Source organism: Salvia hispanica, chromosome 1, assembly GCF_029641045.1.
Source record: "Salvia hispanica isolate PSC_SH4W2 chromosome 1, Shi_PSC_v1, whole genome shotgun sequence".
NCBI lineage: Eukaryota > Viridiplantae > Streptophyta > Magnoliopsida > Lamiales > Lamiaceae > Salvia > Salvia hispanica.
This window is the reverse complement of record NC_142692.1, coordinates 32,015,513-32,028,798: the sequence shown is the minus strand read 5'-3', so window position 1 is coordinate 32,028,798 and position 13,286 is coordinate 32,015,513. Positions and strand designations below refer to the sequence as shown.

Below are 13,286 nucleotides of genomic sequence, written 5' to 3'. Positions count from 1 at the left end.
TGGTTAATAAACCATAATTCAGATTAATGCACCCAAGCTTTTGCCTTAAAAAGTTATTACAGCAAAAGAGGTCTACTACTTTTGTTTAGAATAATTTGGTTTTGGACTTGAAGAAAAACTCCTACACAGAAAAGAAAAGAAATGTTACACAAGCATTATGTAAAGAAAGAAGAGTCAAGAGGTTGAGTTCAGTCCTCTAGAATTTGTTGGCGCTCAAGTTCAACAACACTTTCAGCTAAGAAGCTTAATGTGGCATTCAGCGTCGTCGTTTCATTAATGCTGCGGCACTGCTGCAGTTGTTCCCTAACACTCTTGACAATCTCATTCAGTTTCTGGATGAATAATAAATTTGAAGATTAACATAAATGTCAAGTTTGCAAAATGTCAGCCAGTACAACACTCAGAATGTTAAAATATCATACCAGGAAGAGGAGGAAATTTTTGTTGTTTAGTGCCCCTACAAAATTGACAACCCAAACACAATGATGGTCCATCTTCAGTGCACACCTCCCACCTAAGATGGTAATCCAACAAAAACACATCAGTCATGGAAAAAACAATATTGAAATCTAAAAATTTTCATAACAAAAACACATCAGGTGGAAATTCTGATGCAGTCAATGGGCCATTATCTCCCCTTTCTTCATCCGCTGCCGGTCGCCAATTTGGAGGCACAGTGCCTGGGTCCGTAAAGACAACCGAAAAATAACTTCATAACAGCATAACCAACTGCAGAAGGAATGTTATTAGCAAATTATTTCATTGAATGTGCCATGCAGCAATATGCTTGTCCAATTTATAGAAAATTCAAACTTGATAGCCAAAAAGAATTACAATATTCCACTGCTGTTATAAAATATAGTAAATCAGTACTTCAAATTGGACAATAAACATCTGAACCAACGATAACTAACCGTCCGTTCCTACTTCAGATGATTCTGGACCGCTGAATCAAGACAATGATGAGCAATTTAATAAGTGATTGAACTGAAGAAAAAAGAAATATATATGAACACATTTAGTTAATTTACGATGAGACAGACCATTTCATCTCTTACTTTGAATCTGGAAACTCGCTACACTCATCTTTTGGTGTTAATAGGCCACTAACTATACCACTAATCCACTAACTCTAAATAACCAACTCTCATCCACTAATTATGAAACTAAATAAGTAACTCTAAATCAAAAACACGTTCTCTTCAACATTTATATTTATATTTAAATAATAGTATCTGTCTTAAAAGGGCATTTTCCTAAATACCCCCAAAACTACATTTATTTCCCAATGCCCCAAAACTTCCCTTTTATATATTGTATAGATATTTTAGAATTTTCTTTTAATGTTTTATATACTATAAAAAAATATTAATATTTATATTAATAAGTGAATATGTTAACAACATTAAAATTACGGTCAATAAAATTAAGGAAAGTTTTCATATTTTAGGTGCACTTAGTTTCAATATAATAATATAATGATTATGTTTGTCAAAAATTAATAGTGGACCCACCAACTTGGTTTGCCTACATGCAATGACGGACCCAGGTGGGATCGAGTAGGGTCGACCGACCCACCGTCGTCTGCCGAGAGCTGCTGGAAACTTCATTGATGGACCTCTGAGATCCCGCGTAACTCCACTTTCGACCCCACGGAGCTTCGCCTTGACGCCAAGAGACATTTCTCTACTGCAATTCTTCATCCTTTGCGGGAAATATAAGAAATAGAGAATAACAATTGAAAAAAATAGATGAGAGAGATGGAGAGGAAGAGGGAGGGGTCGCCGTCTGTGGAAAGAACTGGAGAAGAAGACGTGTTCTAATTCTTACTTTTGTATGAAATGGGCTAAATGATTGGTCTACTTTTTTATCTAAAAAGTGATGAGAGTTAAAATTAAGAGTAGCCATAATTATAATGTTTATGTTATTAATGATAATTTCATTATATTTTTATTTAATTTTTTTGTAAAATTATTGATAAATATTAATAAGATTAGTTTTAAAATATTTAAACATAACTTCAAACACAAATATTTAAGTTAGAAAATAAACTATTTAAATTATAAATATTTTTTAAAAAAATAATTATTTAAATATTATATTTACTATTATCTTTTTTTAATTCGACCCTACGGGTTTCAATTCTCGTGTCCGTCAATCAGTGGCGGACGCAGAAATTTTATACTGGGGGTCCAAACTACGGTTAATTTTAGTATCAATGTCGGAAGAAAAAAATCCCGACATGAACAATATAAAGTTGAGAGAAATGTTGATAATGATGAATAAATAATTTGAGATTAAGCAATATAAATTGAAGATACATACAACAACATAGTCATCATCAAAATAACTAAAAAAAAATTAAATATTTTTTTTAATAAAAAACATAACTTTTTAAAATTAAAATAAATTTACTAATATAACTATATATTTTTTTTGTGGGGCTAAATTAAAATTATTGATTTTTTATTCTTAGATTATAAAAAATACATAAATGAGAAAATAACAAAAGTTATACTAAAATTAGTAATGTGGAAGAAAATAAACAAAAAGTATACAAACTTACTACTATGAGAAAATTTAAAAAGTACGAACTGAAAACCATATAATGCATAAATGTAAACACATTGCCAATTAGAAAAAAATTGCTTCTGGTATAGGAAAATTTAAAAGTATAATTGAAAATCCACAAATTAAAAATATACAGAAGAGGAAGTATTTGTGACCGCTGAGAGTTGAGCCTAGAGTCGCATGTATATTAGCCTAACTCAGAAATCAACTGAACTAGACACTGCTATAATGAATTAAATATTAACATATTATATATAGTGAAAACTCAAATTGCAATGAAACTCCATGCCTCCATATATGTCCGCCACTGCCGTCAATGCCTACATTAGAGCCATGTTTGGTTGCCAGGATTTTATCTGAAAAAATAATCTGATTTCTTAAATTTTAAATTTCTTTGTTTGTTTTGGTTTTTAATCAAACTGGGAAAGTAATCAGAATCCGAGAACAAGGAAAGTTAGTACAACTTTCCAGGATTCTGAATCCTAACTTTTCTTAGGTATTCTTTTTCCCAGTTTTAGGATTCTTACATATTTAAGCATATAGTATAGTTTTATTATTATTATTACTATTATTATTATTATTATTATTATTATTATTATTAATTACAATATTTTAAATAAATTATAAATCATACTTAATTTCACTATAATAAATAACTATAATTAAAATAATCATAATTATAACTGTATTTTATAATAATTCATAGTAGGAATTAATAATTTATTAATAATTAACAATTAAAATATAATTATATAATATAAATTAATATAATAAATAATTATTATTATATTTTATAAGTTAATAATTAATCAATAAAGTCATAGTGCAATTTTAAAATTTATTCAATTATAACATCCGTAAATATTACTCCCTCCGTCCCACAAAAGATGTCACATTTGTGGGACGGCACGAGATTTTAGGAGATTTTATTTTGTGTGTTAAAGGGAGAGAGAAAACATTATTTTTATATTCATGTAGAGAACTTTTTCCAAAAATGGAAATGTGACATCTTTTATGAGACAAACTAAAAAGGAAAGTGTGACATCTTTTGTGGGACGGATAGAGTATAATTATAGTATAATAATTATTATATTAGCATATATTATGATGGATAATCCATATTTAAACTATCCATCGTAATAATAAATATAATAATATAATTATTATGATTTATAATTAAAAATTTATTACAAATTTTACAATATTATTTTTTTTTATAAATAAAAAAATAATAAGTATATTTTTAGTTTGGTGTTTAAATTAAATATGATTTTAAAATCCTGATATTGTCCAAACACATGTAAGTAAAGTTACTAGGAATCATATTCCCGGGATTCATTTTCTCAGGAATCATTTTCCTTACCAACTTTACTTTCTCGCCAACCAAACATGGCCTACATGTATTTTTGCTTCATTATCTTTAGAGAAAATTGTAAAAAGATAGTAAAAATTTACTCTAGTTTTGGTTCGTTCTCTAATTTTAAAAATCGGTTACTAAACGGCAAGGTTTGAATTTATTGAGAGTTCTTATTACTAAAGTGTGATATACTGCTCGTATTTTTGAACTAAACAATGGTTTTTCTTTATGTAGATGAATATGCAGTACAAACCATTCCAAGAAGTGATTCAGCCGATTGTATATCTGGCATTTTATTGTCGTTGGAGTTTGTTAGGATTAGCATGTTATTGTAACTAATCTCTAATTAGTTTGTATAAGTAGTGTGCTTGCTCTTGTTTAGATTAGTTAAGAAAGAGTGAGTTTAAAAACACGATTAATTTTGTGTGACGGAAAGAGTAGTTAATTTCTAATTTTGATCAGTACATCTAATCTAATCAAACTCTGGTTCTCCACTAATAATTATGATTTCCTTTTTCTTTATCTTAAAGTCTGTTTTTAGTACGCACTATACAGAATTGGAATTAGCTACGAAATTCAATTTAAATGAATTGAATTATAATTCAATCCAAATTTTTCGTGCTGGTAAAAATGAATAAATGATACACAGATATGAACTGCGTGCAGTGTGTGTATGTTGTAGTATGTGTGTATAGTACGAAGGTGCTCAATTTTATGTTAAATATTTAAATGTTCAATTATCTAATTTAATATAGAATTCAAATTATAGAATTATGAATAATTATTGTGAGAATTGATATGGGAATCACCGTGAATTGGTGATTGGAGAAACTTGTATTAATAGGTATAAAATACATGATTAAAGGGAAACAATTATAGAAAATATCAAATCAAATATTAATTACACTAATTAGGGATTAGTCAACTATTTTCCTTATTATCCCCCCTCAAGCGTTGTGTGGGATGAAGGCACACGCACAGCTTGGACCGAAGAAACTCAAAAGCTGGCCGGGGAAGACTCTTGGTGAAGATGTCAGCAAGCTGAAGATGAGATGGGACAAACTGGGTAGTAAGTTTCCCTGAGGCTACAAGTTCCCGAACAAAATGATAATCCAGGTCAATATGCTTAGCTCGTTTATGAGCCACAGAATTTTGGCTAAGAAAGATAGCACTTTTATTGTCGCAGAGGAGCTGAGGCCGAGAGGATGGAGAGGACTGAAGCTCATGAAGAAGGTTTGAGAGCCAAACTATTTCAGCAGCAGTATTGGCCATAGCACGATATTCAGATTCACAACTAGAACAAGAACTGTTGGTTGTTTCTTGGCACTCCAAGAAACGAGATTACCCCCAAGAAAAATAGAATATCCATATGTAGAGCGCCGAGTATCAATGCAACGAGCCCAGTCGGCATCCGAGTATCCAATAATGGAAGAGTCAGTACGATGAGTGAAGGACAGGCCGAAATGGATTGTTCCCTTGACATACCGGAGGATGCGTTTCAAAGCTTGAAAATGATTATCTGTAGGAGACTGTAGAAACTGGCTGACAAGATTGACAGCATATGAGAGATCTGGTCGAGTGATAGTTAAGTACTGAAGTGCCCCAACGAGAGACCTATAAAGAGTGGGATCCCGAAATTGGGAACCATCACGAACAAGAACCTCCCCTGCAGACATAGGTGTAGCAACATGCTTGGAGTCTAATAGCTCAGCACGCTTGAGAATATCATGAGCATATTTAGCCTGGCCGATAAAAATTCCATCGTGAGTGTAGGAAACTTCAAGCCCAAGAAAGTAGTTGAGTCGACCAAGATCTTTAATGGCAAACTCCTTATGAGTCTGAGATATGAACCTCTGCAGCAAAGATTGATCATTACCCGTGATGATGATATCATCCACATAAAGAAGAAGAAAGATGGTTGACGTCCCCCGATGAAAGTAGAATAATGACGAGTTTGCTCGACTCTGAGAGAAGCCCATACTAAGAAGAAAAGTGTTGAATCTCTGAAACCAAGCAAGAGGGGCTTGACGTAGACAATATATGGCCTTTTTAAGCCGACAGACATGGTTTGGAAACCGAGGATCAACGAACCCAGGGGGTTGAGTTATGTAGACTGGTTTGTCAAGAACACCATTGAGAAAGGCGTTCTTCACATCAAGTTGGTGTAAGTGCCATCCACGCTGAACAGCAAGAGCCAATACAACACGAACTGTAGCAGCTTTCACAATCGGACTGAAAGTATGGTGAAAATCTGAACCAAGAATTTGAGTAAATCCCTGAGCAACCAACCGAGCTTTGTAACGCTCAATAGACCCATCTGCACAAAATTTAGTTCTGAAAACTCATTTAGAACCAACAATGTTGGTGTTAGGAGGACGAGGCACGAGATCCCATGTGTCATGAGTATGAATAGAATCCAGTTCTTCTTGCATAGCTGATGACCAAGCTATGGACTTAGAAGCTGATTTTATCCCGCTAGGTTGCGAAGAAGCAACAAGAGCGGAGAGGAGAACTGTATAAGACAAGTCAACTGGATAACGACGTTTATGGATACTTGCCCTTGCTCAAGTAACCATGGGATGTTGGATAGTATGTGCAACTTGGGTTGCTGGCTCGGTGGCAGGAGGAGCAGGTTGATCTGGTTGCAACTCGGCAACATGCTCAGGATGAGCGGGCAATTCAAGTTGATGTAGAACAGCAGACTCTTCATCATCGAGGAGAGCAGATGGATACCGAGGTGGAGGCCTTAAAGTGGATGGAGTAGGCACCGAAGGTGTTGGACTAGCTGATGCAGACAGAAGAGATACTCCATCCAAGAAACTCACTATATCTAGATTACTAGGTGAAGAAGAGCTTGACTCATTGGAGAAAGGAAATAAATTTTCATCAAATTGAGCATGCTGAGTAATGAAAACCTGATAGGAGACCGGATCCAAACAGCGAAAACCTTTATACGTGCTGCTATAACCCAAAAATATGCAAGGGCGGCTCTGAGGGGAAAGCTTATCAGCTGCATAATAACGTAAATATGGGAAGACACGACAACCAAAAGGACGAAAGAGTGCATAATTTGGAGCATAACCGAACAGAACTTCAAATGGCGATTGGTTTTGCAGCACAGATGATGGGAGCCTGTTAATAATGTATGCAGCTGTAGCAAACGCATCAAACCAGAAAGATGCAGGAGCATGAGAGTGAAACATCATAGAGAGGCATGTCTCAATGACATGTCGATGTTTGTGTTCTGCACGACCGTTCTGTTGTGGCGTATATGGACAAGACAAACGGTGATGAATTCCATTTGTAGACATAAACTCACGAACTCGGGCATTAACAAATTTAGTGCCTCCATCACTCTGAAACACTTTGACAGTCCTAGAAAACTGATTGCAGACAAATTTATGGAAATGTAGTAATATGTCAAAAAAGTCTGATTTGGCTCGTAATGGATAAATCCAAGAAAATCTCGAGAAATCATCAACAAAAAAAACATAATACTTATAACCATCAGAAGTAACAGTGGGTGCAAGACCCCACAAATCACAATGAATTAGTTCAAGCACAACAATAGCATGTTTTTCATTGAGAGCAAAAGGTAAACATTTACTCTTAGCCAAGTGGCCTGACGAACAAAGACTAGGATCCGACAATAATGAAGAAATTGACTAATGCCCTAATTTATTCAACAAAGAAATGACATGAAATGGGACATGCCCCAGGCGCAAGTGCCATAAAGAAAAACTAGCTTTCAAAGAATAGAACATCAACAGGATAGTCAGCGGTCAATTTACTGATAGATAACAAGTTTTTCGTAATATGGGGCACAACAAACACATCCAATAATTGTACGTCATTGGTTAATTTACTCGAGCCAATATGTGAAATAGATAAAGAATTTCCATTACCAACAATAACGGACCCATTACCAGAGTAAGGTGCTCAGGAGTCAAGGACAGATTGTTTGTCATATGAGCAGAGGCCCTCGAGTCAAGATACCAATCAGAGGCCGGAGGAGTCACACTACAAGATGCTTTGAATGCCTCAGCCAAATGTGCAGAAGGAGTAGCATTACGAGCATTGAGGAATTGGGACACTTGTCTGCATAGTGATCCCCACGACATATTTGGCAGCATGGTGTGTAAGGACGACGACCTGAACGACCACCTGACTGCGAAGTCTGACTGGAATTTCCATTATTTAGATGTGGATTTGAGGTTCCACGACCTTGGCCATGATAATGTCCACGACTGCGACTAAAGCGCTGACTCGAGCTGGAATTCTGACCGCCACTAGGGTGTTGCTCGTTGCTCGTCCGACTCTGTTCTGCTGAGAAAGCAGCGGGCGAAGTAGGTGGGACATCCATGGCACGAAGCATGGACTCGAATTGCTTCGCTTGATGCGGGAGATCGCGAAACATAGGCATAGGAGTAAAAGCGAGTCGTGTGTCAGCAAAAGATGTGTATTGACTGCCTAATCCACGCAAGAACCAATGCCCTTTGTCAGAATCATTGACAGGACGATTAATCGCCGATAATTGATCGCACAATCCTTTGAATTTTCGGCCATATTCTTCGACGGATTGAGCACCACGGCGAAGGGAGAGAAGTTCCTCACGCAATTGATGCGTGCGAGAGGCAGAGGAATCCGAGAAAACAGCTTGTAATGTTGACCAAGCAGAGTGCGACGAGGAGCACTCAATGACCTCAGACATGGCTTCTGCAGAGAGAGAAGTCCAGATAACAGAAAGCAACTTACGATCTTTCATACGCCATGAGTTATAGGCGGGGTTAGGAGAAGAGACGCCAGCATCGAACGTCAGAGAAGATGGAGGAGCGACGACATATCCGTCGAGAAAGCCTTGGAGATCAAAGCACTCGGCCATATGCAGCATCTGACGATGCCAAATAAGATAGGTGGTGGAATCGAGCTTCACCGGAGTCATATTGATCATAGTACTGACAGGTAGAGGGTCTGGAGTTTGTGCTGCCATGGCGAGTGGGGAGAGAGACTGAAGGAGACAAGTTCAGCCGGTCGGAGGGGTCGAGTCCGATCAAGAAGGAGAGTATGACGGCGGAAGAAATAGGGTTTAGAGGATCAGAATGGCTGATACCATGTGAGAATTGATATGAGAATCACCGTGAATTGGTGATTGGAGAAACTTGTATTAATAGGTATAAAATACATGATTAAAGGGAAACAATTATAGAAAATATCAAATCAAATATTAATTACACTAATTAGGGATTAGTCAACTATTAGTCAACTATTTTCCTTATTATATAATAAGGAAAATAGTTGACTAATCCCTGATTAATTATTAATAAATTTGGTTTTGAAGGTTCTAAATTCTAATTTGTATATCTAATTCTATGATACCAAAAAAGTCTTACAAATTTTATTACTTCTGTCCTATAAAAATATAAACAATTGATATGACACGAGAATGAAGACAAAATTGATAAAGTAAGAGAGAAGAAAAGAAAAGTAGTTAATTAAAGTAGTGTTAGTGTTAGTTGATGCATAAGAGTAATAAATTGAGACAACTTTTCAAAAATGAAATACACGTATTTTTATAGAACAGATAAAAATAAAAATATATATATTCTTATGGAACAGAGAAATATATATATAAAAATATATATAAAAATAAAAATATATATATTCTTATGTAATAATAATCTTACAATAAAACTCGTTCCATTAACGACAGTAACAGGAATACAAAGAAGTGATGCAGTACACGTCGAGAATAGGTGATGAGAGCCGTTGAAAGGCCACTTTCGAGCTGTTGAAATGGGCCGCCTTCCAAATTCCACTCCTTATCTTAACGGTAACATCCTCACTACCAAACAACACATTTATTTCTACCCAATTATGAATATGACTCCCAGCCTAAATTCAAAGCCCACTTTCTACCTTTTTCCTCTTTTTCCAATCAAATTCATATCTTTGTCTTTCCTTTTTTTATAGAAACGTTTCATTAAGTTGAATGATAGTGTAAACTGTAACCTATCATAGTTGGTGTTTGAAATACAATTTCATTTCACTATATTTGTACTAACATAACGGTATCCTAATTTGGCACTGTCTTTCGGTGACGTTCAATTTTAATAAATTAAAGCATATATATTGTTCGGTTAAATATATGTGACCCGATACTTAATATCGGGACAGTACCATATATGACTATTATTGGCATTTCTTTACTGATATTATTAATCTTGAGTGATCTTGGTAGATTTAATTTCAATAATTTGGCAAGTGTAATATTGACCAATTGTATAACAATCTAGATTACTCGACGAGTAAGCCTATGAATTTGATAACTATTGCAAAAATTACATTCATGATGAAAACAATCTAGATATTTGACAAGGCTCTGAAATTAATAGTCATTGAATAAAATGAAAAATAATGTTGTCGTCAAAAAGAATATTATTATACGGAGTAATAATTTATTTTATAGACCATTCATTAAAATTATGAAGTTTAGTTAAATTTTACAATTTTAATTTGTTTAGCAACAAATGTGATCTTGAGTTGGCGCACAAATATAAAATTTTAGTAATGCGAATGAATAGTAGTGTATGCTTGCAATAATATGAAATTTTAGTAATGCCAATGAATAATAGTGTATGCGTGCAATAATATGATTAACATGAATGACTAAACAATGTTATTTTAAAGCTAAAAAACTAAAATAAATTTCCTCAAATATAGGCAAATGAAATATGAGAACTTTGCTAATGACACATTTTTCGTAATTTTAGTGAATTAATGAATTTATTTATCTATTAAAACGCCATCTCCCACCAAGAAAGTGGACCGGCTACCACCGGTCACCATATCCAACAGTTCCTTAAATACATATGCAATTAGTTCGTTAATTCAGGAAATATTTATCTTCCCATTCTGCCCTCCAACTTCTCTTGTAATTCCACACAGTTTAAACTTCACTCTTCCCTCACCAAACTCTCAAACCGGAAAAAATGTCTGCTGCTACGGAGAAGATCGGAGCCGGAACCCGGTGTATACTCGCTCCGACGGGAAATAGGGTTCGGATTCTCGAAGAACAGACGCGGAGGAACGAGATGATGAAGAAGCCACCGGAAAAGCCTAAGCGAGTAGCTGCGCGGTCACCGGCGAAACCTGCGGCCACCGCTGCTGTTATTATGCGGTGCGACGTCTCAGCTGATAGATCCTCCGACTCTTCTACCTCGGCTTCGTCGTCCGGTACTGGTTCAATTGTGAAATCTGCTAAAACTACGAGCTCGAGACGGAAGGAGAATGGAAACGGCGTCGTTAGAGCGGCGGAAGGAGTTGGAGCTCTGTCGCTCTCCCCTGCGGTTCCGCTTCCTGTTAAGCGCTGCGATTGGATCACACCGACTTCTGGTGAATTTTCCGTTTTTTTACGAGTTTATTTTACGATATATGCTATTCATTTGTTTTCTCTGCCTTTTATTAGTACTCCATAACTTATAAGTTAGTAGATGATTGAAGATTTGAAGTTGAGGTCAATTGTTGTCGATGCAGAATGTAACTTCATGCAAAATGTGATCCATAGTGCTGCGTTTAGTTGATAATTTAAAAACAGAGGTATAGACATTAATCAATTATGTTTGATAATACCGTGTTTGTTTTCATGAAAGTAAGTGACGAGATTTGGTTAAAAGGTGCAGACAAAAAATTGCATAATGCTATAGCTTTAGAAAAGAAAAAAGGAGCACTAATTGCGCCATGCTTAATTGAATTTGAAGGGCGGAATCTAGTGGATCTGCAAAACGCAACATATCATCAAATAGAAGCTTAAAACTAGGAGAATTTTAGGTATTTCAGAAGTTCTTTGTGTTAGATGTGAGAAGCAGTAGATTTTGTTGTAGTCTAATGGAGTGGTGAATGTTGGAGCAGTGAGAACACATTCATGTGCACTAGCTTTATTGAAGAAACTTCCTTATCAGTCTCCTATATTGCAGAGCCACTTTATACTTCTTTTCATGACGAGGAATGGGGAGTTCCGGTCCATGATGATGTCAAGCTGCTCGAACTGCTGGTTTATTCGCAAGCATTAGCCGAGCTCTCCTGGCCATTGATTCTTAGCAAAAGAGCAGTATTTAGGTATCAGTTGAATCAGACGTGCCTTTTGGCTTTGAACTCCTACACCATTTCCCACATCTTCTTGATAAATCTGTGGATTGTGTTTCAGAAAGGTTTTTAATGACTTTGATCCAACGTCAGTTGCAAGGCTCGATGACAAGAGATTGCCCTCTGTTAGATTGCTCTCGGAACCAAAAGTTCGTGCAATTGTTGACAATGCTAAACAGATGCTCAAGGTTGGTATAAATTCACTAAACATGTTTTTGAAAATAATATGTACTATGATAAAATCTCTTTCTTTACTTTAATGTAGAGGAATCATAAATTAGGTGTTGAACTGGATTCAAAGAAAATGTAGGTTGCATACTGTGAAAGTTAGCATTTATTTTCGATTATGGTCCCAATTTATTGTTGTAGATCATCAAATTTGATCAAAATCTCATTCTCTACTTTAATGTAGATGAATCGTGTTGTTTTAAAGAAAATGTAGGTTGCTTATTGTAAAAGTGAGCATTTCTTTCCCATCATGTTCCCAATTCATTGTTGTAGATCCAGCAAGAGTTCGGCTCCTTCAGCAACTACTGCTGGCGCTTCGTAAACCATAAACCTATAAAGAGTGGGTTCCGTTATGCACGCCAAGTGCCGAGTAAGACACCAAAATCAGATCTGATGAGCAGGGATCTGATGCAGAGAGGGTTCCGTTGTGTCGGGCCAACAGTTGTGTACTCGTTCATGCAAGTTGCTGGTCTAGTAAACGATCATCTCGTGACATGCTACAGATACAACCAATGCAGCCATGATTTTGACAAAGTTCTGACAGCTGAGGATGAAGCAGCGTAGGGATGCATAAACTTCACCACTGATCTTGTGTGTTAGTCATTCTAATCTTGCCACTGATTTTTTTTCACCTGTTTGTAAAAAAAATTTAGCGTCAGACTAATTTTTTGGGGTATATCCACCATTTGTGATTGTGATGTGATGATTATCATTTGTGTTGTGTTAGTGTTTTGTGTTCACAAACATATTGTATCTGACCCTTCACTTATTATTATTAGTGGGTATTTGCTTGTAAATTTTAGTTTGGCTCAATTTTAGTTTGACATATTAGCTACTAAAAATCCTAAAAAAAATTCAACTATTGATTTTTTCTAATTTTACCACCAATCAAATTTTCAGATTTCATGAAATGATGACTTCACGTGACTCTATCGGACTTCAACTAAAACAACATAATGTAGACAATGGAATTGCGTCAAATTATATT

The 13,286-nt window shown here is 35.5% G+C and overlaps 1 protein-coding gene and 1 long non-coding RNA gene across 2 annotated transcripts; one reads left to right on the top strand and one right to left on the bottom strand.

The window, feature by feature from the left end:
* Window positions 1-27: 27 nt before the first annotated feature.
* Window positions 28-1,334, bottom strand: LOC148933623 (uncharacterized). The gene is made up of 3 exons (XR_016134646.1): window positions 915-1,334; window positions 423-729; window positions 28-332 (listed from the first exon to the last, which is right to left on the bottom strand). It is a non-coding gene; the product is annotated as an uncharacterized LOC148933623 (long non-coding RNA).
* Window positions 1,335-10,815: 9,481 nt separating this feature from the next.
* LOC125220070 (DNA glycosylase superfamily protein) lies at window positions 10,816-13,095 on the top strand. The gene is made up of 4 exons (XM_048122192.2): window positions 10,816-11,320; window positions 11,902-12,043; window positions 12,132-12,258; window positions 12,572-13,095. Exons 1-4 carry the CDS (start codon window positions 10,918-10,920, stop codon window positions 12,860-12,862), a joined length of 963 nt encoding a protein of 320 aa, XP_047978149.2. The 5' UTR covers window positions 10,816-10,917; the 3' UTR covers window positions 12,863-13,095.
* Window positions 13,096-13,286: the final 191 nt, after the last annotated feature.